The sequence below is a fragment of the Embiotoca jacksoni genome, unplaced genomic scaffold (assembly GCF_022577435.1).
Source record: "Embiotoca jacksoni isolate LCO1_2020_lvr unplaced genomic scaffold, fEmbJac1.0.p SCAF_2, whole genome shotgun sequence".
Taxonomy (NCBI): Eukaryota; Metazoa; Chordata; class Actinopteri; family Embiotocidae; genus Embiotoca; species Embiotoca jacksoni.
The window spans coordinates 23742367-23768782 of NW_027185340.1; the positions used below are offsets into that span (position 1 = coordinate 23742367).

Here is a 26416-nt window from a genome sequence, read left to right on the forward strand (position 1 = left end):
TACCAATTTTCCACCAGATATTGTGCTGTTTCTATTTTGATTTTATGATAATATAGTCTGGAAAAGTTTCGTTTTTTTCTGTGTGTTTTAGAACTGAGATTAAAGACAGAGTGCTGACAATAAAATATGCCAAAGTTGATCAATCATACAGCTTATTACAGAATTTTAAATTGGATAGGTTTAGTAAAAATTGAGTTTTATGGTGTCCTCAGTAGATTTTTTTTTTTATTGTTACAGAGCCTCTTTGAAACAGAGGCGGGAGACAGGTTTCATATTACAGCAGCGACTCACCTCCAGCAGAGTCGGTCCAGTTGAACTCACCTGGGAGAGACAGACTAAAAGACCAGAGCTGGCGAGACTGGATTTGTTCTTGACCCGGCCTATATAACGTGGACCAGGGATAGTCAGCAGTGGGCTCCTGAACCAGTCTGGACGTCTTCTGGAAGAAAAGGTGATGAGGGGAGAAGAGAGTTTCTCTTCTGCAAACTGAACTGGATCCTCTCTCTTCTCTGGTTTCTGGAGTTTAAACTGCACTTTCTGCCATCAGTGGAAAAAGAAGCTATTCTGAGGCAGGGCGGACGAAAGCTGAGCATCTGAAGAAACAGGTACTGTGCATCATCTGGTCTCATGCTATTGAGTTTATTGTATTGTCCCAGTTTAGTGAAATTAACAGTGAATGCCTCTGTATTTGAGACCTCTCATAATTTCTACCTTTAACCTAAAAACTACTGTGACAACTGCACACCTAACTTTTACACCTGTTCCATTGCAATGGTTGTTCTAATTTGTTCTTTTTTGTGGTATAAAAGTGAAAACACAGCAGGAGGTCATGATCACCATCAAAACACCCTATGACAAATTAATGTATTCAATTGTTTAAAAAGTGTGGGAAGTTTAAACTATCAAAGTAATCTACTTGAAAAACTGCACAAATATATAAAAAGAAATGCAAAAGAATATTTATTTACTACTTTAAGTATTGTTAATGCAAACAAACAGGATGACTTAAAACTTGTCAAATGAAAAACAACGGAACAATTTAAAACAAATAAAACCAATAAGAGGCTGCAGAAGCAGATTATTTCATACTAAAATCTTCAAAGTCGCATTTGATAAATAGCACTAAACACAAAATACAGAACTTTGCATGTTGAGTCGTTGTAGTAAAGCTGCACTTTAGTTATGCTGTTTTTTTTTGTATGTTGGACAAATTGAAATTGGGCCCTGATGTTGGGGTTGGATGGAAAGGATAATCAGCATTAATACAATTCATCTTGGTGTGAACATGAATGTATGAGCCAACTTTTCAAGATAACGCTTAGTTCTTGAAATATTTTAATCTGTGGTACATAAGTATATTTTGTACTGTATGCAACACCTTTTAGGTCAGAGGTCATAAAGTTCTTCACAATATGAGACAAAAGAAAGAGAATTAGGGAAAGGCAGAGACAGCATAAAAATATGGCATTAAATGGAGAAGAAAAGATAGAAATGCTACTCAATGTAAGTCGACTTAAAGGACACGTCTTTCCAGACCTGGTTCAGAGTTTAGCAAAAGCATTCTGTTTAACCGATGTTCACTCCAAGGATGCTTTCCTGGGACAGAACACAGGGACGTTTTACTGTCTAAAAAAAAATATCTAAGAATTAATAATCACAAAGCAGAAACAAATTCAACACTTTGCATGCTGATCTGGGGTCAAAGTATATCTTTTGGATGGAGGATGAAAAAAATAAACATGGCTCATCTGATCTATTTTATAACCACGTGATTATAAAATACAGTAGAAATAAATAAATAATTGGTTATCATCTGCACAGTATTGATAAGTTGTACTGTACCTTCAACATTATGTGCCGAAGATGAAGCAAACCGGACCCAGAACAGAACCTTGTGGTACACCACATAACAGAGGTGCAGAGGAGATGTTGACTTATACAGTTCTATCAGAACCACTGCGTGGCTGAACCAGACAGACCCATCCACTGCTTGACCACGCAGAGCTCTGTCAGCTTTATCTTGGACTGAATACCAAATCTGATTGGGAGCCATAAAAGAAATCAAGATCAGAGTCACCTGAAACCTTTTTGAGGACCGGATTAAAAGCTCCACAGCAGCGTTCAATACCACTAATAAGTGATCCAGAGATTTCTTGTTAAGCCAGGCAGATAGACAGTTGCAATCATTAAAGATTCAAGGAGCTTAAATCTATTTATGTTCCTCAGCTTTTAAAGACAGGACGCAGAACTTATGCTAAAATAGCAAAATGGCAAAATCATAATTTTTCGACTGTTCAGTCTGATTTGACCATGCAGTCTTTGACTGAGGAGATCCAGAGCTTCTCTCGGACACGACTGAGGAAGCAGTGCACCCGTGTAACGTCACTGAGCGGCCGTCGCATCATCGAGACCTGGAAGGGTTCAACAATCACTGTGGTTGAAGACCCCGTCCCCCCAGAGAAGATGGTGGGGTATGTCCCCGACACTTCCTGGGACCTGCAGGTCGGCATGGTCAAACCTTTCCTGCTACTGGGTGAGTAACCGAGACAAGTGAAGACTAGATGAACATCTGGATATAGAAATACAGCTGTGTTAAAGTGCAACCTGCTATCTTTTTTTTTTTAATTAATAAGAAGCTCCTTCTATGATAGAAATGGGTATAGCATTGTTGCACTTCACTTTGAGATTAGGTTTCTCACATTTATGTCTTTATGGGACATTCAAGCAAAGAGGCAGACATTAAAAATGCAACACGTGTCCCTGGCTGGACTCAAACTTGGGACATTTCCATTGTGTAGCACCTTTCAGCTGCTGAGGCGCCTTAAAAGTTTTTCAAATCTCACTCTGGCTTGATGATGGGGATAAGCTTTTCCAAAGTGTGTCCTATTCACCCAAAGTTGGTCCTTTTTTCAGTTTCAGGTGGAAATTCAAAAGGGCTTCAAATGATAATCAGTTTATCTTTGAGGCCAAGTGAACATTTGTAGGACATTCCCTCAAAGCGCTCCTGAAATGTCACGTTCACAAGAATTGTACAGATGTGAGGTCACAGTGACCTTGACCTTTGACTCCCAGAATCTAATCAGGTCATTCCCCATTCCTGTTGCGTTCATGAGAATGGGAAGGATGCACGTACACACATACGTGCATACAGAGAACCCAAAAACATAAAGACTCCAGCCGTGACTATCACTGGTGCTGAAGCATAAAAAAGAAGAAGTTCGGAACACGGTTTCGATGAATCTTCATCAAAGACTGTATACAGAGAGAGAGGAAGAAGCAGCTTGTGCTTTTTACCTTTCTTTTCTTTTTTTACAAAGTTGTAGAAAACTGTTGACCGTTATTTTATGTTATATATTTCTTTATACCCTTTATTTTGATGGCATTTGATAATTACAGTTACCTGGTTCTGGAAGATCCTCTTAAGTTTTATTGTGAAAAGTGTTTAGGTGTTCAATAAAATCATTTACATACTGCACTGTGCAAAGGATTTAGCCAATTTAGATGTTGTGATTTTTTTCCATCCCGCTGTATTATCAATGAGGATCTGATTGTCCCAAATGCAGGATGTCAAAGAGCCCAAACATCCAGCCAAAGTCATAAATAATAATCTGCAACCACAAGAAGAACAAGGAGTCCGGCAGTAGATATTATGATCCACACAGATTGAAAATATCACGTTGTTAGTCTGAAATTGTATAAACAGACAGAAAACACAGAGAAAACCGTAATTCACTGAACTGCAGTGGCAAGTTCTTCAACTACTCTAATTGAATTGATACATCAAAAATATTCATAGCAGTATTTTTGAAGCCTTTAGTTCCTAACACTTTTGTACAATATTGTTCATCTTTACAAAATAAAACAATAAAGGCAGCCCTCCTTGTTCACCTCCTCTCATCAATAGATGGGTCTACCTCCTCCCCCTGTCCTGTCCTGGATGTCACCTTCAGCACCGCAGCATGGACAACTGCTCCTCGTCCTCCCAGCTCAGAGCAGCGGGTAACATGAGCCCAGACGGGAGGGAGGGCAGGGGGAGATCTGACCCATCAGGGCTCATTGGTTCACAGGTAGAACATGGATGACCCTGTGACCTGCAGGACCGGCTGTGCATACACACAGCGACTTTTAGGTTCAGCACCCTGGACAGGTTTGACCCTGAACAGAGTCTGGTGTCCGACCAGTTCAAAGACAAATCCTCAACCAAATACCTAATTCTGTGTGTGTGTGTGTGTGTGTGTGTGTGTGTGTGTGTGTGTGTGTGTGTGTGTGTGTGTTTGTGTGTATGTGTGTGTACAGGTTCTCAAGATGCTGCACATGACTTTGCCACCCTGAGAAAACACAAGGTGAGCATCTTTTCCTCCTGACTATCTATTATTTATTTACTAGTTTACTAGTTTTAACGGGCCATTCAGCCATTCACATCTTCAAGCAGGGACTCATTTATATTTTTGATAGTCTACCCAAATAAACACAATGTGATGTGCAGATTCACTATGACGTGAGGACATACACTCTTACAGCCATGTAATAAAAAAACAAAATAGTTTAAGTTTTTTACAATAAAAAATATTTATAAAACTGTTTGTGTGGGAGGGAAGATATATTTTTATTCCAAGTTTTAGTTTCAGGGTCACAGCATTTTAATTACCTATTAAAATAAAAATATTTTCTGTATTGCTCTATGAGACTAGAGAGTGGACAGTATTAGATCTTGCAAAGTGATGTTTGTTGGTGTTTACATGAGCAATGAATCTATATTTCTATCTTCATCACATTTGTGAGTTTTTATTGAGTCAAAATTCATATCATGTTCATAGGGGACCAAATATTTGACCCACCACTGACATACAGTCCCAGTCAACAGTTCGGACACACCTTGTTATTCAAGGTTTTTCTTTGTTTTTACTATTTGTAGAACCAAACTGAAGATGTGCGACGTGTGAAGTGTGTGTGTGTGAGAACTGGTGAAAACAGGCTGTACAAGTGCAGATCATTTACCATATTTCCAATATCTCACCTGGAATTGTTTTCAGCTTCAGGTTAGACTCATCAAAAGTTCACTGGTGGGATCTCTTGTCTTCAGTAGTTGTGTTTCTTCAAGGTAGTGTTGTTATACAGCACATATACAACTACTGACGTCATCCATATTACTACAATAAATACTCAACGAAACATAAACAACAATCCATCATTACTTTGAAACATGAAGGTCAGAAAATGTCAATAACCAAAAATCCTTAAAAACTGTGATGAAACTCTCACATGAGGACCGCCCCAGAAAAGGAAGTCCACATCGATGCTTCTCAGAGTCCAAGCAGCAGACACATCTCATAATCAATTGTTGGGAGACGACTGTGCGAATCAGGCTTTAATGGTGGAAGTGCTGCAAAGAAATCACTACTGAGGGAAACCTGAAGAGAAGAAAAAGAGAACTGACTGGACCAAGAAATAAAAGGGACAGATATTAGACCAGTGGAAATCTGGACTTTGGTCCAAATTAGTCCAAATTAGTTAGGAGTTAGAGTTATAATTTCATTTGCTGTTATCAAAGCAAAGGATCATTTATATATGGTACTATTTCAATGAGATTTTCAGACCATTTTGGACCACATGCTATACTATGACTATATTCAATATTACTTATACTTTGTTTACATTTTTTTTTTAGTTCATTGCATAATTCCCTAAGTGTTATTTAACAGATTTGATGTCTTCAGTTTTTTTTCTCGAAGTTAGAAAATAGTAATAATAACGGCAGACCCTTTAATGTGCAGCTCAAAAAGAATATATGACCAAAACCAAGCATAACTTCTTCTAAAATGAATGATATGACATGCTGCGCTGACAGTACAGATACATTCAGCCGGTTATATTTGTAATCCTCCCACGCCGTGAACATGAAATTATGATTTTGTCGGTCTCTCTCCTTGTCAGGAGTTTGTGAAAAGAGGCAAGAGAAGAATAGATTCCTGTAGCTGTTTTCATGCTCTTCAGATGTTTCTCTGTGGATAGAAAATTCAATAAAAACCTAGGAATGCAAATATGGATGTAAATTGTCTTGGCGCTTTAAAGATTTATACGGCTTAATGTAGTGGCAGTGTCAGACATGTTCTGACTTTGACAAAAGCCTGTAAATAAAAAGAAGTGAAAACAAATGAAGAGCTGCAGAGAGTGAAGGAAATAACTGTCATACAGCAACCAAATATCAGAGCAAGCGTTAAATAGACACGCTGGTCCACTACAGCAAAACGTGAGATAGCCACGCTTTATCCTCGAGGAATGACAGTTTTAATGTTTTGTAGTGTGAAACTTACATGGACATACGAGTAACATAACGAAAGATCATGTGCCCAAGCACAAATGACATTTTTCGGCGGTATGAATCAGAGACTGACATGTGGGTGGCAGAGGTTCAAATCCAGGAGATGACAGTGATTTTGTCGGGTTGTTTTTTGTTTCCTGTCCCCAACGATGTTATTTTTTGTTGTCACCCCAACCATGAATTTCTTTTCGAACCCCAACCATGTTTTTTGTCACAAACCCCAACCACGTGTTTTAGCTATGTGTTTCATTTTCCTCTACATCACATGGCTGTATGCATGCAGTAACTTTCATTCTCATCAACTAGAGGAACATGTGAAACTGTTACGCCTAGACAGGCCAGAGCTTGGTTATTTCACTGTCTATTTCATGTTTTGCCGTGATACTGGGCTGCATACAGTTATCACCCGCCTGGATGTTTCTGTTGCTGTGAATCCTGTCTATTTGTTATTTTGATGGAAATAGCGATTCGTTACTTTCACTTTGGGAATATGATGATAGTGATAGTGAGGTGAAGTCTTTTCTCCTTCTCAGGTGTCTCACATCCTGAATGTAGCCTTCGGGGTGGAGAACGTGTTTCCTGACTTGTTCATCTATAAGACCGTCAGTATTCTGGATCATCCCGACGCTGATCTGCTGCTTCACATCCAGGACTGCTGCGACTTCATCCAGCGGGCTCGCAGCGAGGTAACACATTACTTTCACTACCACAGTCTACTTTCTGTTCATTATCCTCTATAACGTATCATTTAGTCCTCAGAATGTGTCAAAATAAAGCTAAATGTCTGAAGTCATTTTTAAAACTTGACAAACAGAGAACAGCAGCTGACACCAGAGAGTGTTTAGAGTTTGTCCAAATTGACTTTTAGCAATCGACAAAGTGATTCATTGAGAAAAAATTTGAGCTCTACTGTCGTCAAATGTTGTCAAATGTCTCGCTGCAGAAAAGAACAACATGTTTCAGACATCCTTAAAAGCCAAACAGGCATTCTTATAGTTCACCTTAAATTACACTGTATGCATATCTGCTCTGTAAATCTCCTTTCCTGTGTTGGTCTTTGAGAAAAATACAGAAACTAATAGAAACAGATGCTCCACAACACATGAGACACAGACTCTGAACAACACACATCATTATTCCTGCTAAAGTCTCACATTTAACTTAAAAACATGAAGCTCAACGACCAACCAAAGACATGATCACCGGAGAAATGTGCGCTGCTGACATCAGTTTGCAGGATAGATGCTGATTAGCTGCTCAACTGCAATGCAAGATAAGAAATACTAACAATAACACAATATATAGAACTCAATCAATAGCTACCACCGTAATTTTTTATTGTGAGAATTTGTACATTTTTCCACTTGCAGTTTAGTTTGTGGCCACGATTCAAAATGTTTGGAGTGTGACTGCTGCAACGTAAACTAAATTTAACAGAACGTGAAAGTAAACAGAAAATACTCATCGTGCTTCATGGCCGGTTTGTTGCTGTTACAAAATTTTAAAACTTTGTGGAAAACATTTATTGCAGATATATTCCAGTTGCTTTCTGTCATCGCTGCTTTCCTTTCAATGCGTCTCAGCGTCAGATGCATGAATGAGGTTTAAGCCTTTTTACTGAGTCGTCACTCCACTCCTCTTACTCTTTACAAAGTTTATATTCTTTTTTAATCATCTTAAAATACAATGAAAAGCATTTAAAAAAAAACAACCTGTCAACTCAACAGTTAAGGAGGATGACACGTGCTGTAGATCAGGTGAGACCAGATCAAGTCAAACCACAAGAAAGTCCCATAAGCCCAAGAGATGAATATTAAGGAGAGAGATGTTCAGGTCTTATACTGAGAGAAAAGTGAAGATGTAACACGTGTTTTGACATCTTCTCTCCTTGTCTCCTCTCCTTACGCCCTCCTCCTCTTCCTCCCTCCTTCTCTGTTTTGAATAATACATGCTTAGTTTTGTTCATGTTTTATTAAACTGCACACAGATCAGATCTCAGTGTCATACAAGCTTTTAGCAGCAAAGCCTGTGGCTCACCTTAACATGACACCACACACACACACACACACACACACACACACACACACACACACACACGGTCATTAGGCAGTCATTAGAGGTGTATTATTACAGGAAGTGTGTGTGTATTATGATATGTTTCTCTGTGTGTACGTGGTAATTCCAGCCTTGATGATCAAACTGATGCTTTTGCTTTGAAATGCAGGGTCAGATTACCCAGCAGGCCATCTGGCTGGTAATGAACGTCAGATATTGATGCTGTTATGACAACAGGCACAAGCACAACAACCGCTGACTGACTGAGTTCAAGACAGCATAAATTGGTGTCCTCCACACATTAAATGTGTTTTGGGTTTTTATACCACGATTCGTGTTTTGTGAAGATTTCTGGAACTTTTTCGTTCAGTAATCAGAGTGCCTTAATGATCTACTTTTGTTTCGTGTCATACCTTGGTCACATCTTCAGTTGGTTTTTTCTGAGTTTTATAAAATAACTTCAGGTCACCAAAGTATTCAGGCTTTTTGCCTATTTTACAACAGCTTTTCTGTTTTTTTTTCCTCCAAACTCCTGCTTTTTAGCCAATACCCAAAAAAACACAACTTTTACTTTGTACTTTGTATTTTTTTGCATATTTTTAAGTTTTGTTTTGTTTTAGGAGATTTAAATCTTTTCATCCAATTATCAGCTCTGTTTTAGGTGAATGTTAAAATTGTAACAGTTTTCTAATGAATATACGAGTTTTTGTGGACTTTTGAATTTTGGAACTGCGTCTCGCAATGGATCCGTCACACTTTGGCAAAGCTCTTGTCCTCTGTTGACACAGTTGCTTAAATCACTTTGGCTGTAGCTGCAGCGAATGCAGCCCTGCTGTGAGGTCGAGCCCGATAACTGGGACTCAGCCTGTGGTGTAAATCTGTCATGTGAAGGAAACACAGGCTGTAATGGAGAAGCTAATGTGGATCCAAAGACACTAAAAAACAAGCTGACACCTCACTAAACAGCTTGTTGTGGTGTGAAGCTCAGCTGTACAGGCTGAAGTTCTGTTGGTGTGTATAGCCGTGCAGTGTTTGGAGAGCGGGACTGCCACTTAAGTTTGAATCCCAACAGAGAAAACATCTCAGGAAATCACAAATTATTACAAATATAACTGCAAGCGACAAAGATCAGGGTCCAAGGAAGTCACAAGCAGTAGAAGGCAAGAAGCACTTGAAAGTAAACCACATGCACACATTGCAACATTGTGGACCAGTTGTCCCAAAGCAGATTCGATCCCTGAACCTTCAGATCCCCAGGACGATGTCTAAAAAGGTTTTACATTTCCAAAAATGATTACTTAACTGGGGCGGAGTCCATTGATTTTAAATTGCTCATAGATAATGGGTGGATGAAGTTTGGGCATACTTGAAAACTGGGTTAGCTTTTGTTGTTCACACTAAAAATGCTTCCAAAGGTCAAAATTATTGTGATAAAATTGGGATGATGTGAGGTGCATCGGCAAATATTTTGGTCAATTTTGAGCAAACGTTTGGAGAAATAGAAAATATTGTGCATACAGTACACATCACAGGAAAACTTTTAATATCACTGCGGGCTCACTGTTTGAGCAAATTTAACCTGGTTGAAAATATGTGATATCAAGTATCCAAAGTGTCAGTTTTTGTAGCATTTGAATGAATATTTGTGGAGTTATAGATGTTAATTGATTTGACATATTTTGAAAAATATAGTGATGGCCTTCTGAATTGACCAAAGGTTGCAAACATTTTGTCACAATGCAAAGGATGTCCTGAAAACATTTCAGCTCTGTAGGATGTACAGATGGTTGATTGTATGTTTTTTTTTAAGTGGGTAATGTGAAATGGCTAGAAATTTTGAGTTGTTGAGACATGATCCTAGATCGTGTGACCCAATTTCATACAAATCTGTATAGCAGATAACATCCAAGATTGGTTACATTTGGTTGAGACAATTATGATTTACAAGCAATTTCGTAAAATTAAACTCACAGACACAAATTTAAAAATGTATTAAATAATCATCGGATTGACATATACAAATTATTTTAATAACTTTAGATCAGCAAGAGCCAAAGATTACAAGTTTTGCCACAATTGACCGAATGGTTAAGGACGAGTTTGCAAAAATAGGTTTTAGGGAAAAAAAGTAAAAAAAAGTTGGCCTTTGTTAAAGCAGAAGTGTATTGGGGCATAGACGCAGACCAATTTGTGTCATTTTTTGTGCCTGAGTAGTGGGAGCAATTTGCAACCTACATGCCAAATTTGGTGAGTTTTTACCTTATGGGTTTTGCTGCATCACTTTTAGCAAAGGAAAATAAGTGGAGGAATAATCAGAACAAAGACAAGAAGGTTCCGCGCAGCTGTGCTGCTTGGACTCCTAAAAAAACAATCAAACAAGCTTACAAGCACAGAACAGACAGCAGACTGTGAAAGAGGTGCCACAAAAATAATAACATGCTTTATTTAGGACATCATTCTGCCAGTATGCAATTTTTGAATATTATTAAATATTTGGTACCAAAGAGTCGAGGCTGAAGAGTATTTATGGCAGACTTCAAAATGACTTTTATAAAACAAATGTGACCAAGGGAAAATGCACAGGACCCAGAATAAACTGAAACCTGAGACTGCCATAGCCAAAAATGCAAGTTTTATTACAGTAGAAAAAAATATAAGTCATCTCCACTTGACTGGATAATGTAACTAAATTACAAAAGAGGCCTAAAAACAGGAGATAATGAAGGATTGAAATACATTATATATTTAATACAAAGATAAAATCAACCACACATTAACAACCAAAGAAAATAAAGAATGGGGCCAAACTGCACTGTCAGCGAGGCTGGTGGAGAGTAAGGTGTAAGCTTAGCAATAACGTAGCAACAAGGATGGACACATCCTTAAATCTTAAATCTTAAATAAACACGTGTCCATGGATTTAATTTTTCAGCAGATATCTTAAGTTACAACACAATTAAACTAGCAACACAGTTTTGTGTTTTCTATTTGTGGTATCTATTTTGTTTGAGAAATCCCACCATCTCTTAAAAGCATTAAAATGGACTAGAAATGGTCTCTGTTGTTGTTATGTTGCGATGGAGATGGCGGAGTGATATTTTCTAGAGATGAGCACGGTGTGCTGTCATGCTGATTTGAGCACGCTCCCAATGTACAGTTGAAGTACTTGTTGTATAATAGACAACTGTTTGCTATTTTGTTTCCCTCTTCTTGGGGAGAACTTCTGCCTCTAGTGGCCAAACTTAAGTAATTAAGCTTTAATATTAACATTTACATGTGTGTCTTCCCTAGAAAGGTGTGGTGTTGGTCCACTGCAACGCTGGTGTGTCACGTGCACCGGCTGTGGTCATTGGCTACCTGATGTCATGTGATGGCCAGTCATTTGACGCTGCCCTCTCATTGGTCAAATCAGCTCGATCGGCCTCCTCACCCAACCCCGGCTTCCTGGAACAACTGAGGAACTACCAAACAACAACGGTGAACGGGTCCAAACACTAAGGGACAAAGAAGCATGTTTAGTATGGTTAGTTCTGCAACAAAACTGTTTGGTTGTGATTCTGAAGTTATTCAAAGGATTGAAAGAAGTATTTTGTTGAAACAACTTTTTAAGGTTAATCTTTTTTTTTGAGCAGAATGGGTCTCATCTGATGATTTATCAAACAGAGGGCTGTACTACAAAGCAAGTTCAACATACCCAGGCTTTCTTTGCCTGAGCTCCTCAACAAAGCTGAAACTCTCAGTCAGAGATAATCAGTACTACGACGGTGGTTATCAGCTTTCTCTGTTAACTCAGGCTTTCTGCTTTGTAGGCTCTGAACGCATTCACATAAAAGAGGTGTTTGCAGCATCCAATCACAAACATGGACAAGTGGGCCGACCGCAGAGCCACATATTTTACAAATGAGGAGCAGACTATAATTAAAAAAAATATATAACCACACAATCTACACTAAAAGCAGCACATCTGCAGCTGCTAATTGGAAGGAGGATGTGCAAAAAATTGCTGACTGTGCGAATGTGTCGCCGAAGTTGAGAGGCTTATAGTATCACTTTACCATAAAGTGAACAGGATGATATCAGTAAAAAACACAATGAAATGAATCTACACCTCATAAAAATCACCGGAGAAAGTCACAGAGGTTTGTCGGTCTCTGAACACTCCACTCCCTCCCTCCCTCCCCTCCTGCAGAGGACTGTCTCAATGTCTCACTCCACAGTGAACTGTCTCACTGACTCACTGGCTCACTGTCTCACTGTCTCGCTGTCTCACTCCGCGTATTGAGCTCCACTGGATCTTCTCCGATTAGTGGTGATAATTTTCAGAGAGAATTGATTGGTCAGTAGGAGGTACTTTCTTACATTTTCATCCGATATGTCCAACATAACCTGCTCCGGACCCGGTTCAATGTGAAGCATAAGTTACCATGGTGATCTAGCCACCTTAAAAGAGAGCCAGCTTCGTGACATTGACCACCCTGACTTTAGCCTCAACATACCTTACTAACCCACTAATCTCGCTTCGTAGTACACCCGTCTGGTGATACACACCACTAACTCTTGAACCAGATCTGTAAAGATTAATTTCTTCATCCAGATTTCCAGCAAATCTTCTCTCATGGTTTTAGTTGTATCTGTTAGTGCAGACTTGGAAACAGTGAGATTAGTGACTCTGAAGGGCATTATTTCCTTGTTTGCCTGTTGTTATTGATGACGCCTACTTTATGTTTTGATGCTGTCATTCTTGTAGTCATCTCTGTGATCAGATCATGTTGACCTCTCACTGTTTTGGAGTGATGGGAAGCCACAAAATCCACAATGCTTCTTTTAAACATAAATAAAATAAATAAAAATGTCACTGACAGAAGGAAAAATCTTTGCTGTAACTGACTGCTGTAATTGCTTTAAGTACAAATAATTTCTAAAAGACAAAGTTTGCTTTGTCTAAACAAATCAACAATGATGTGATTTTACTAACAAGTGTTGTCTGTCTATCTAAAGCTGATATTAATGCGTATTAGTCAGCAGCTTGAAATAGTCCCCAGTAAATTCCTTAATTACTCCTGTTTGAATCATGTTTGCTAAAAACTACAGCTGTTTTAAAAATACTTCTAAATTTGTGAAGTGTTTTTTAGGATCTACAGCTGAGAGCCAGAAAAGGTAGAAATGTATGAAGAGAACAAAGTTGCACTTGGTTATTTACATGAAAAGTGCCAAAATAAATAATACTCAAAATAAAGAGAACTATAGAGTCAAAAAAAGATCTGATTGTGATTCTGACCACTTTGGTTGTGAATCAAAAAGTTTGGTTTACGAGTTGAGTGCATCCTACTTACTTACCCAACTATACTTGCCTGAACCACCACAATTTCATGATTTACATAAACGGGACTTGTCCCCCATAAGTCTCTATTTTTACTGTTTCAACAGAGATATGTCCCCACAACATGAGTAATACAAATACACACACACAAACACAGTGACCCTCATGCTTAAAGGGGAAGGAGACCTCCTCACTCCCGTGAGAGAGACACAGAGAGAACAACATGGAAAGAGACGGAGAGTTGCTCTGAGCAGCATGTGGATGAAAGCAAGAGGAAGATGTCTCTCCAACAGGTAACTATATATGCTGAGTCCTCCATGTATTTGGAGTCTCCCTCCTGCTGTGGTTCCTGCTGATGATGGGCTCCTCCTGTTCGGTTCTGGACAGGAAGATGGCAGTGATGATGCCACGTGAGGATTCGGCAGTTCAGACAGTGACAGGTCAGAAAGTCATGTTCTCCCCCCTTATACCTGCCTCATATCTCATTATAAAAACTATTACAGCAATAATGTTTACTAGATTTTATCATCTTTTAAATATCCTCCATCACGATCGTCCTTCACCACTTCATCATTCTGTTCGTCCATTTAATTATTAGCCATCAGGTAGTTTTGTTGTAGATGTGTCCACATCAGCTGAGCAGTTTTATTACAATGACTACATTATTATTAATGTCTTTCCCTCGTTGGTACAGGTGGATGTTTGAGCATGTGGGTAGTTTATTTATTTTTACATTCATCTATTGAAGGAGGATCATATAAAATAGAAAATTTGCAATCTATGGGTCACTTATTAACTATTACAAATTTTAAAAGGTTACATAAAAATTGTTTTATAATTCTCAAATCCAGCATGATGAGGGTGTGTCCTACGTGGCCACTATGCTAATATGTTTGGGTATTGATTTTGAGTGACGGCATGAAAACCATAGATTTTTCATTTTTTTTTTATAAATCAATAAAATATTTTCATAAAAAAGTACTAAAACATAATGTCAAAAGGTGCCTAATTTTTTGCCTATTGTGGTAATAATATATTCTGTGAAAGTTATTGAAAAAACTTCCACTATTTTCCAATAAACTATTCAAATAAATGTTTTAAAGATTACTAATCCCAATCAAGTGTGCTGCATGAGACTTCATTTTCATTAATGCAGCAACATTCATCAAGTGTTAAGCTCATCTTAAATCTGAGGATAACTTTGTGATTTAACAAACTCATTCAATCGCTATTCATACAGCATTTTAACTGAATTCAAAGTGCTTTACAAGTGGTTGACAGACACACAGGATGGTAATTATGAACTGGGAGAATGTGAAAATGGCAAACCACCAAATTAAAACAAGGTGACCTGTGAAATGAACAATAATAATAAATATAACTAGTATTAAAAGAAATAGTTTCAGAGTTGAGAAGACACAACAGAAAAAAACCATTATAAATGAAATGTTAAATTGAAAAAAATAAACTGAGTATTAAAACCTTGATTTTACCTTATTATAGAAAACAAACACATCAAACAAATTCTTATTATCAAAACGGATTAATTTTATATGTCTGGATCTTTATTGTTTACTTAACAGGTGAATAAAATGTTATTATGTCATGTGATAGTCTAATGTCTCAGTTTCTCTCAGACACATTAGGGTCTAAAATTAATTAACATGACTCTGCTCTGCTCATGTTGTTCTACTTGATGCCTGAAAAGCCTTTTGACAAACAAAGACCTGAATATATTACACACACACACACACACACACACACACACACACACACACACACACACACACACACACACACACACACACACACACACACACACACACAGTCTCTCCAGTTGCCCATGCAGCCATCTTTGATTGTCCCTTCAGTGTTTGCGTTGATTATGAAGAACCAATTAACAGTCAATCAGGACGCCCGCTGTTGCCATGAGGGTTTGTTTTTTTTAACCACAAGAGCTTCTTGTTTGGTCAGCATGGACTACAACAACACAAACACAGAGTGCTACTTCAGTTTTTACGGACTATAGAACAACGGTTCCCTTTGCACAGACATTTGAAATGGCCCCCCCACTCAGAAGTTTTGAATCTGTTTGTGGTTATTTTTTTGTTTTACACGTTTTAGCACATTTTTTTAAAATCAGTCATAGAATCTGGCAAACTCCCCAACAGTTTAAAGGGCAGCGGTGATTTTTAAAACAAACTTTTCCATCCTCTCTCGCTCCATCAGGTGACACTTTACCGCCAATGAAAGCAGTGAGTTGGCTGCAGAATCCAATCAGTGACAGATGGAGCATCGGTAGGCGTGTCCATGGACCCGCCAATCACTGTGCCATGAAAAACTACAAGACCTGGTAAGAACAATACTTATACGTTATACCTAACTAGGAGGTCACAAATTTCTGACCTCCTACTAGACAAAAGTTTATGGAATGGCAACTGGAATATTTCCATTTCATGGACCCTGACTTCACTAAGAGGCTTTAAATGTTGAGTACTGTGAGTTTACATTGCGAATCGCGCACCTTTGAGGCGACATGAATGCAGGTCACATGAACATGATATTCTAATATTAAGTTGGGGAAAAACAACATGTCTCGTTAGCTTCCAAAAAAATAATGCCTGACGACTTCTTGAATCTCATAATTTACAGTTTATTTACTAAAATCTACCGAATCATCTATTTATTATATCATCATATATTGTCATATCATAAAGAAACGACCTGGACACGACGAGAGTATTTAAATCAAAACGTACAACAATTATGAGAACAGTCAGAGAACGAAGTCACTGTGCGATGACGTTGAAGTCAAGTGTTTTTTTCTAAATGTAATTGCACGTGGTGGAGTTTTGTTGCATATTTTGGTCAATGCCGATCAGTTGAAGTCTGCTGGTAGTTTCAAAGTGAACCTGACGTCTACGCCCAATAGGATGCAATGACTGGAATTGAATCAGAGTACCCAGACCCGAGGTGAAAACAAGCGTCAGTCAGTCACAACCTGCACTGCTTAAAGCAAAACCTTGACACAAAGAATTCAAGTGAGTTTCTGACACTCTTTAAGGCTGTACTGATGATATTTTTATTTGGTTTAGTGGTGTAGATTTGAATTTTGTCAGTATCAGACTTAGATTGTGAGCCAAATGGCTATTTCCTTGAGGCAGTATGTACCAGTGCAGACTCAATATGTAGCTTTTCAAGCTTGCAAAGCTTAATTGTAGAAGTTGTACTGTGGGTTAAAATTGAAAGGAAAGTTTGAACATGAGAGCAAGAATTAATTGTTATAGATAAAAAAAAAAAACCAACTAAAACATAATTGCACAGTAACAGTCTGTTGTGCAAAACATGCTTCAGATGTTGCCTGAAAATTGTCATATTTTTAAGTTTTCTTAAGTATCTCATCGGTGTCAGAACATCCATGAATGAAATACTATCAGGAATTACGTTGTACTACTTAATAATTCTACATACTTTTAATGGCAGCATTTTGACCAAATGTAAACAAAAACATGCCAAAACCTAACTGGAGCTGTCATGGTGAACAACACATGAATGAGCGTACAGGTTGTTGCTCTCCTGATGACTTTAATATCTTTGAATCGTCATATCAGGCCTGTATGTTGGTGATAACATGTTTCCTGTAGAGCGATTGACTGATCGGAGAAATTTTTCCTCTAAGAGATCCACTTTAAAACACATGAACATGACTGAGGATGGGATGTGGGGGAATCCCGAGGTCTTCCACAGCAAGCGGCAACAGACTCTGGTAATGGAGTGACCGGGCAGCTCTGACTGGCGGCTCTGCAGCACCTGGTACTCCCAAGTGGTCTCCCATCTGAGTACTAACCAGGCCTGACTCTGCTTAGCTTCAGCAATCAGCCAAGATTGGGAGCACAGACTGATCACACAGACTGGAAGCAGAAACAGGGTACCGGTTCTGGAGCGGGAGCCGGAGCAGGAACCAATGGACGGGGGACTGGCAGTGACTGGCAATGACTGGCAGTATCTAGCAGTATGGACTGACACTAGATGACTGCAGGGGCAGGGTACATATAGTCCGGGGAGGTGATCAAGGAAATGAGCCACCTGCAGGTGGTGATTTGGGGAGAGTGGTAGCAGCTGCTGAGACCGGTGAGGGGTGTGGCCATGGGAGGTGTCAGGAGGCGGGGAGAGGAGGACACAGAACACATGGGAAAACAATAACAAACAGATGGGAATGACAGAAAACATGAGGAGAGGTGATTGGGGACAAAACAGAGGAGCAAACAGTAGGAGCAGACAGGAACCCTGACAATTGGAGAGCGAATGGTAAATTACTCACGTCTGCCTCAGCCTGGATTAAAAGATTAGATGAAAAGCACTTTATCAAGTTTAGTTAGATACATAATTAAATCTATTTGTGCAGAGTTGCAAAATAGCCTCAGCGAAAAACAACAGCAGCTGCCTTCACACTAAGAAGCATGTATTACATGTATACAGTGTATGCAGGATGTGGTTTAGTATTCAGGGCAACTGCAAATCTATCGGTCAAATTACTGCTGTACTTACTACCGGGGAGGGGGCGAAAAATGTACTCCCATATCTCTTAATTCCCCATTAATTACATCGACACTGAAGACTCAAACTAACCCACTAAACAGCACGTACGGTTGTCCAAACCTTTTACTGATATTATGTTGATCAGCTTTACATGGAAAGCTTTCCCTTACCACCATTCTGAAGCTTATACAGAACAGCTCTTGTTGATATTGTACACTGTCACTAAAAACAACCAACTATACGAGCTGGACCTCTGGCTTTTGATTTCCTCATGCTACACACGTGTTGACTGACCCAGATTAAATCACACCACCATGATCATAAAATACTCTGAGCCAGAGAGAAAGTCTCCCCCGTTGCCTTGTCAGAGATAAATGAGAGCAAAATAATTTATGACTACAATATGAATAATGATAGAACATATGATTAGTTCACTCCCACTTTCACTGAAGCCAGGCCAGCTGGGTGACAGAAGGAAGGAAGCAAAGCACAGCACTAAACAGAAGCTTAAGCAAGGAGAAGGGGCGAGCGGTGGATCTGGATCGATCTGATTGACCCGAGGGCATACACACCCTAAAAAATACATCTTTTTGAGGCCTAATATCTAATTGATGATGGGATTATTTTCAGAGGGACCACCAGAAAACTAGAAGGAGTGACTTCAGAGAATGACACTAAAATGACTTGTGTAAAAAAGATTATTGACTTTGTATTGAAAAATATTTAATGGGGTACTGTGAAGCCAGAGGCTTCATGGAGCCAACCTTTTGCAGTTATTGCAGTTTATGGCACTTTCGCACTGACCTCATTTTTCAGACCCAGAAGCTACGTCCACTTTTATGTGCATGGATGTGACATCTCGAAAGGTGGCAATTACCAAATTTTAAATAGATTGAACAGAGCAGATGAAGAGGACAAGAGGAATCCACCGTTACTTCACTCTATCACAAAGATCATTTTCCCCTTTTGCTAAAATAACACCACTTTAAGCTGCAAGAGTAGTTTGAATTTTGTTTAATATTTCAGTTTATTCATGTGATCTTAATATTGACCTGCTATGGGTGGAGTTCATTGTGGTAACCTTAAAATCCAGCTGATACTTCTGTGGTGTGGCTGTAATGATCAGTGCTGCCTCTGTGGGGCGCCAGCAGCTCTTTACACTGACTGTGATTGTGCCACTTGACTGGAGAGGATTTGTGACTCTCATTTTCAGGAACATTACATCATCATCGTCTAAAAACCACACACACACACACACACGCACACACACACACACACACACACACACACACACACACACACACACACACACACAGACAGACATGTAAGCCAACACACACACCTCAGCACTGTGCACACACTCTCTGTCTCAGACGCAGCAGTGATCAAGGGGAGGATAGATGTGTTTTACTGTTTGCATCTGAAAGCAACGTAAAGTTATGAGTGTTTGAATTTGGGTGGAGGTGAAGGAGGAGGAGGAGGAGGAGGAGGAGGAGGAAGAGGAGGAGGAGGAAGAGGGAGGTCTGTCGGCTGCAGGATTCCATCACTCTTGGCAACCGTTGTTGAGTTACCACGGAAACGCACTGCAATGTTCCCTGCTTCTCTTTTGTCCTCCTCCAACACTCCTCTCTCTCTCTCTCTCTCTCGCTCTCTCTCTCTCTCTCTCCATCCCATCTTTATCGCTGGGCGACTTCCTCCTTGTGTTGCTATGCCGATGCTCTAGGACATTCAGTGGAGTCGTTTTGCCACCGCAGTGCCGGAGCGCAGAGATCAACCGTGAGCTGCTGAATGAAGTTGTCAGCTCTATTTTTTGTTCTTTTTGCTGCTCCTGCGCTTGAACTATTCATTTTGTGTGACCTTTAACCCCTCCACTTCCCTCACGGATCAAATCAGAGATCATCTACTGGGATTGGCCGTGGTTGTCTGGTGACATCACAGGAAGTTGGATGAAGTTTCACCAAACTCAAGCGCTCTCGGTGGTGATCAGTGTCAATGTTTTCAGGATTCCATCAGGCTGAGAGACGTCCGGACGCTTCACAGAGACCCAGCTCTGCTCTGTGAGCACTTCTACGAACCCTGAACAAGATGAACGAGGAGGTGCTGGAAGCCGAGGAGTCGGACGTGCAGCAACAGGAGGGTGAGCTGGAGGAGAAAGAAGAGGAGGTGCAGCAGCAGGAGGGAGAGCCGGAGGTCGTAGTGCAGCAATGGGAGATGCAACAGGAGGAGGAGGAGCAGCGACAAGAAGACACCCTGTTTGAGGAGGTACTAAATAAAGAAGGGGAGCAAGAGCAGCAGGAAGAGTTGCAGGTACAGAAAGAAGAGCAGGAGGAGAAGGAGGTGGTGGAGACTGAGGAGATGCAACAAGAAGAGGAGCAAAGTGAGGTGATGCAGCAGGAGGAGCTGCTGCAGCCTGAGGAAGAGGTGCACCAGAGGCAGCAGGAGGAAGAGGAGGTGCAGGGTGAGGAGATGCCACAGACTGAGGAACAGCAGGCAGAGTTGCAGCAGCAGACTGAACAGGAGCAGCACTTTGAGCAGGAGCAGCAGCAAGGAGAGGAGGTGCATGACTTTGTGGACGCACTGGAGCAGAACCACAACAGCCAGGTCCTGATCCGGCTCAGAGGAATGTGAGTAAACACAGATCACAGTCAGCTGGCCGATGATGTAATGTTAATGGTGATGATGTAACAGCACTATTGATAAATGGTGATCATGTTATGAGATCATTAAGCAGGTGTTTGACTGACAGCGTCGGGGACGGCATCAGTGTGGTCGCCTGGTTGCCGTGGTGATGTTGGCACGGACCATAGGATGAAGGGACGACAAATGACAGAACATAAGTGTAGAGTGGTGGGCGTGCGACATCATGGCACATAAAAGAGAGAGAGATACTGTGTATATGTTTTGGATATGAGCGCAGCTTCTGGTCCGTCTGTCTGTCTCTGACGTCGCAGCAGGGAGAGCATCGCCACATCTGTCTGAATTTGAAGCTACGAATGTTTAAAAAAACCAAAAAAAAACCCAGCAAGCCTTTTTTGTCCACCCTTGTTGCCATGGTAACCACAAAGCGTTACATGCAGCAAACTCTGCAAAGATAGACAGATCAGAAAAGAGAGAGATGATGGCAGGGCGCAGAAACAAACTGTTTCATTTGTCCTACATGTTTCAGTCTGTTTACATGTGAAATACAGCCTCATTACATCTTCACTGCACGTCTCTGCGGATCCTTAAAAGGTTTTTTAATTCGACCAGTATGACACTTTAAGGCAGAGGGATGTCCTTGGAAAGTCTAATTTTTAATCATGAAAGGTTTTAAATTTCATGAGATCATGTCAAACCATGTTGATTTAATGTTCTTCCTTTATTTTCTGCACATTTCTGTCAAATTTATGAAGGACTTTTAAGCAAACTGTACAAGAAAACGTCATTTAGTTTTTGCTTTAGGCATTTAAGTTGTTCTTGTTTCATGAAATGTATAGGAAATGTTATCACAAGGGCAATTTTTACATGGTTACATTAATAATTTCCCTGATAAATATACTATAAAAATATATATATATTTTTAATTTTTTTAAAGTTGAATTTTGGTCATTTTTGTAGATTGTTATAAAGTCAAAGAGACCCAATACATGCCATGAAGTGGTTTAATGGACAAATGAGAAATAAACAACTGATAATGAATAGATGATATATAACATATAGCATATATATATATATATTATTACTATATTATGCATATTATATACTGTATATTACATGTTATTATTGTCAATACTTTAACATGTCGCTCAGTCCTAATGCGTATCTGTTCGACCCAATATGACTTGTTGAGGTCGTAAAAAGCATGACATTTCATGCAGATATCCTGATCAATAGACAGTAAACACAAAAAGTTCTGAGACTGCACGTACCACAACCAAAATCGTACTTGACGCTCCCAGGAAGTCTTGCTCCGTAAGCATGTCAAGTACCGCCTGAGATGCGCGCTGGATCTCCTCTACAGTGTCAAAACCAGCTATCCTTCAGCTTGAACTTCATTTTGGGGAACAGAAAGAAGTCGCAGGAAGTCTAATACAGCGAGAATGGGGCGAGGTATTCCCCCAATGCTCCATGAGCAGGTATCAACCTCCAAAGATGTGACTAAAATAGAGACTGAATAGTTTTTAATTCAAGACTATTTCTATGTAAATAGTTGACAAACATATCTTTGAATTATATGTGAAGGTACGTTAACAGGCCAGTGACAATTCAATGTACTGTTTTCATTCTTTTGGAGGGCTCTATAAAATTTCTAATTCAGTTTGAAGTATTGATCTTGTTCCACATCAAGCCCATGACACAAAAACTGGACTGTGTAACAGTGAAACTGACCAGATGAGTCTAACAGTGACTACATTCACCAATCAGCCACAACATCAAAAGAAATGTAAAGTTGGATTTCCTTTAGTTGTTGTGACTCCTTAGATTAATCTCGTGACCCTTGGATGGAACCAGGACCCCGGGTTGGGAACCACGGTCTTAGAGGATTGTCTTTGCAGAATGTATTCGAGTGCAGAAGCAGCAAACTGATTGTGATCAGATGTGTTTGGCTTCTTCTTAAATGCACACAGACAGTATTTAAGAATCGTCTTGACACTAATCCTTAAAGCTAAAAAACAAACGCACAAACGTGAGCTGCAATCTGCAGCTCTTAAAAAAAGAGAACAACCGTCACCGTTTATTTCATTTGTTTCTTCCGTGGATCTAAAACTGACCACTGCAGCTCACACATTCAACCTTCACACGCTGCAGTAATGACTCAACTTTTTATTTTGGGATATTTCTGATAGGAGCTCCACTCTATGGATAAAAGTACTGCTTTTTGACACCCCTGTCGTTGTACTTTGATTGGTGTACTTCTGACTCATTGCCTGGTTTTGTCCCCGAGGAAAAATAACACGTTGAGTAAAAAGACGATATGTCTGTGTTTGCTGCATCGATTTGTGTCCCTCATGAGTTGAGAAAGGTTAAATCAGTGCAGTACTCTTTTAATGCTGCAATACTCCGCCTGCAGCTTTTTGGCAAGAATTTATGTTTGTCTTTTCCAACACAACAATGCCCTCCTGCACAAAGCTGACTGTGAGGCAGACATCCTCCAACATCGATGTTGATCTCTCTGATGGTCTTGTGGCAATTTCTGCTGCCAGCTGATGGAAAGATTACGTTGGTTAAATTTGTAAACGCATCTTTTTTCTCTCAGTTTCATTTGTCCAGATTAAGATGACCTTTTTCCTTCTTTTTCATCAAATAAATCCCCATTTCATACTTGTTCAGTTTTCTGACAGCAAAAAGAGGACAAATGTAACAAGAAACAACTCTGTAATGAATTTGGCTGTGTTAAAACATTAATTGTGACCACAGAGAGCATGAGGACACTGAATAGGCTGAAACTCTGCAGGATAACCGGCTGAGTGGTTTAATTTTAAATGTTGATGAAGCTAATGGTATCGTGTACTTAATGATGCAGTCAGCTGGACTGTCTGTTCATCACGTTCTCTTCCACGTTTTTCTCTTCACAAAAAACAACTGAAAACACGAATGTGGATGTAAATCATTTTTATGCATTTTAAAGGCTTAGCAAATAGACTGGACTGTTTAGGTGTACACATATACTTTTGACTATATGGTGTAGTTCACCATCTGACATGTTATTACTTGATGATGAAAAAACATGTCTAGAACAGTTCTGGAAATGTGAAGCCTCCAATGACGTGGGGCTCCTCATTCTCATCTTCATCTTCGTCATTAAAGCCAGCAGTCTGTGAAGACGCTGTATGTTTGTTCAGAACCTGAATGTCAGATGAATAAAAACAGAAGTTTTATGCTCTGACCTGTGGTGGAAAGAAACTCATTACACGCACTTCAAGGACTGTTTGATTTTGTATTTGAGTGTTTCATCTGTCTTTACATTTCAGATAGAAGTCTACTTTTTAATCCAATGTGTTTTTTTGATGGCTACTTTGCACTGTACCTTCCATGTATATATTTAACATAACTCAATATTCTTTAAGGCATATTAGTGTTATAATTTCTCATCTGCAGTGTTTGCTTTACTGAAAGTTTCTCTCGTCAGCAGTAAAGTGAAACGTCCATGGTAACATTTCCAATAAACACTAACACTAATGGCCCCTTGGCAACTCGTTCTGTTTAACAGACCCCACTTGCTTTACAGTGTCTTGTGTTTGTAACTATTTGGCAACAGAGCAGAGGATTGCAGAAATTTACCAGCAGATGTTGGTGTGTTGGTTAAAAAAGCTGACGCGAAGACAAGTGTTCAGTTTTTGCCAAATCCTGGAATAAACATTGGCAAGTGAGCACGTTCTCTGTCAGCAGTGACTCAATGAGAAAAACACTGGAGGTGTAAAATAAAAGATTCTCCACAGAAGTTCGTCTACTAACCTGACAAGACTAGACTCCGAGATTCGGGGGAGTCCGTCATGGGGAGTGAAGTCAGTCCAAGGTTTGTGTGGTTTTCTTCAGGATCTTTCTGTTCAATTAGAAAAGAGACCCTTACAACACGTAGGCCAGCTGAGCTGTTGGAAGAAGTGTGCTTTATTTCCTGATTCAGTTAGTGAGTCAACGTAGCAGTCTTCTATAATTAAAGCTTGACAGCAGCATTGGTTGTGTGTAAACAGAAGCTCCAACGTTGCTTGTGTGTAAGCAGAAGCTCTCTGTGGCCGGAGCTCCATATGAGCCTGTCGCCAGCCAGCCAGCCTGTGAGGCAGAGTTGAGGAGAAAAATAACACGATTCGATCTGTTGATTGGTGCATGTCAACAGCAATGAAATATCTGGAACATTTGAAAAAGTGTTCATGTTTCGCACAGGAGGAATCCTTCTGACTTTACTGGCTCTCGGATTTTTCTTTTAGTGCTACTCTGAAGTTAATTCTTGGCATATTAGTCCAGCTGTTTGCTGGATTCGTGTTTAGGTTTTTTTTGTAATAAGTTTGGTGAATATATTTTCCTTTTGAACTATCATCAAAATTACCATCAGCCTGAGCTCTGCTTTCATCTCGTGTTAAGAAACTAACATGCTAAAAATGTAGACGCTGAACACAGTGAATAATACCTGCGTAACATCAGCATTTCAACATGGTCATGGCTAGCGTGTGAGAAAACTATTTGGTTAGGTTTATGGAAAGATAAAATAGAAGTCCTTTTTTTTTTTTTTTTTTTTTTACAATAATACAAATGTGGTCAAATGAACCAGCTCAATGTACTGGTGACCTGTTCAGGGTGTACACTGACTTTGCTTAAAGATGCTGTAAAGTAGCAATGAAAATTAGTTTTGAGTTCATCACACCACAGAAGTATGGGTTGTTAACTACCCATCCAAATTTGAATGAATAAAAACACAGACAAGTTTGTTAAATTAGGGTTTGAAATAGTGAGAAAATCATCAGTCTTCTCTGCTCTGAGACTGGGGGGGCGTGTCCTGAAGAGCTGAAGCTCCGCCCCCTCCCTGGAAGGTGTTGTGTATGACAGTCCTGTGGCTGCAGTTCTTTTCCACACTAAGCGGTCCGTCTGACATCCAACCTCTCGGTGACTTTATGCATGATGTCCCACTGGTCCTCTGTCTCTCTGGTGGACGGAGCAGCCTGCTTTATGAAAACAATAGAATCAGAATTTATTTGTCCAATGAGTGAAACATACAGATGCATATAAATCCAGCTTGTCCCCCTGAGCTGTAACACAGGAGTCAAACTGGACACCAGAGACAGCAGACAGTGAGTCTCCAACTACTTCTAACCACCTGCATTACAATCGTGGAGATAATAAGAGAGGAGGAGTTGATTTAGTTCTGTAACGACTGCAACATGAACAACGCTGCATTATATCACATCAATTCATTACATCACATCAATTCATTACATCACATCAATTCATTACATCACATCAATTCATTACATCACATGTTAATTCATTACATCACATCAATTCATTACATCACATCAATTCATTACATCACATCAATTCATTACATCACATCAATTCATTACATCACATGTTAATTCATTACATCACATCAATTCATTACATCACATCAATTCATTACATCACATCAATTCATTACATCACATCAATTCATTACATCACATGTTAATTCATTACATCACATCAATTCATTACATCACATCAATTCA

General features: G+C 39.6%; 2 protein-coding genes across 5 annotated transcripts in view; both read left to right on the forward strand.

Moving 5' to 3' along the window:
• Positions 1 to 2310: 2310 nt before the first annotated feature.
• On the forward strand, positions 2311 to 11978 carry dusp19a (dual specificity phosphatase 19a). The gene is made up of 4 exons (XM_069153675.1): positions 2311 to 2533; positions 4297 to 4343; positions 6856 to 7008; positions 11669 to 11978. Exons 1-4 carry the CDS (start codon positions 2311 to 2313, stop codon positions 11873 to 11875), a joined length of 630 nt encoding a protein of 209 aa, XP_069009776.1. The 3' UTR covers positions 11876 to 11978.
• A 7767-nt stretch (positions 11979 to 19745) lies between these two features.
• Positions 19746 to 26416, forward strand: part of LOC138201545 (dual specificity calcium/calmodulin-dependent 3',5'-cyclic nucleotide phosphodiesterase 1A-like) — a 37605-nt gene continuing 30934 nt past the window's right edge. For all 4 annotated transcript variants that reach the window (XM_069155135.1, XM_069155136.1, XM_069155137.1 and 1 more), the window contains exon 1: positions 19746 to 20860. In XM_069155135.1, the coding sequence (XP_069011236.1) occupies positions 20322 to 20860 (539 nt within the window). In that variant the 5' untranslated portion in view covers positions 19746 to 20321. The remainder of the gene's footprint in view (positions 20861 to 26416) is intronic.

Excerpts from the sequence above, each read along its gene's own strand:
- dusp19a (XM_069153675.1), top strand. The coding sequence starts at position 2,311 with ATGCAGTCTTTGACTGAGGAGATCCAGAGCTTCTCTCGGACACGACTG. Across the intron at positions 2,534-4,296 it reads CAAACCTTTCCTGCTACTGG|GTTCTCAAGATGCTGCACAT; the intron begins GTGAGTAACCGA and ends GTGTGTGTACAG. Across the intron at positions 7,009-11,668 it reads TCCAGCGGGCTCGCAGCGAG|AAAGGTGTGGTGTTGGTCCA; the intron begins GTAACACATTAC and ends TGTCTTCCCTAG.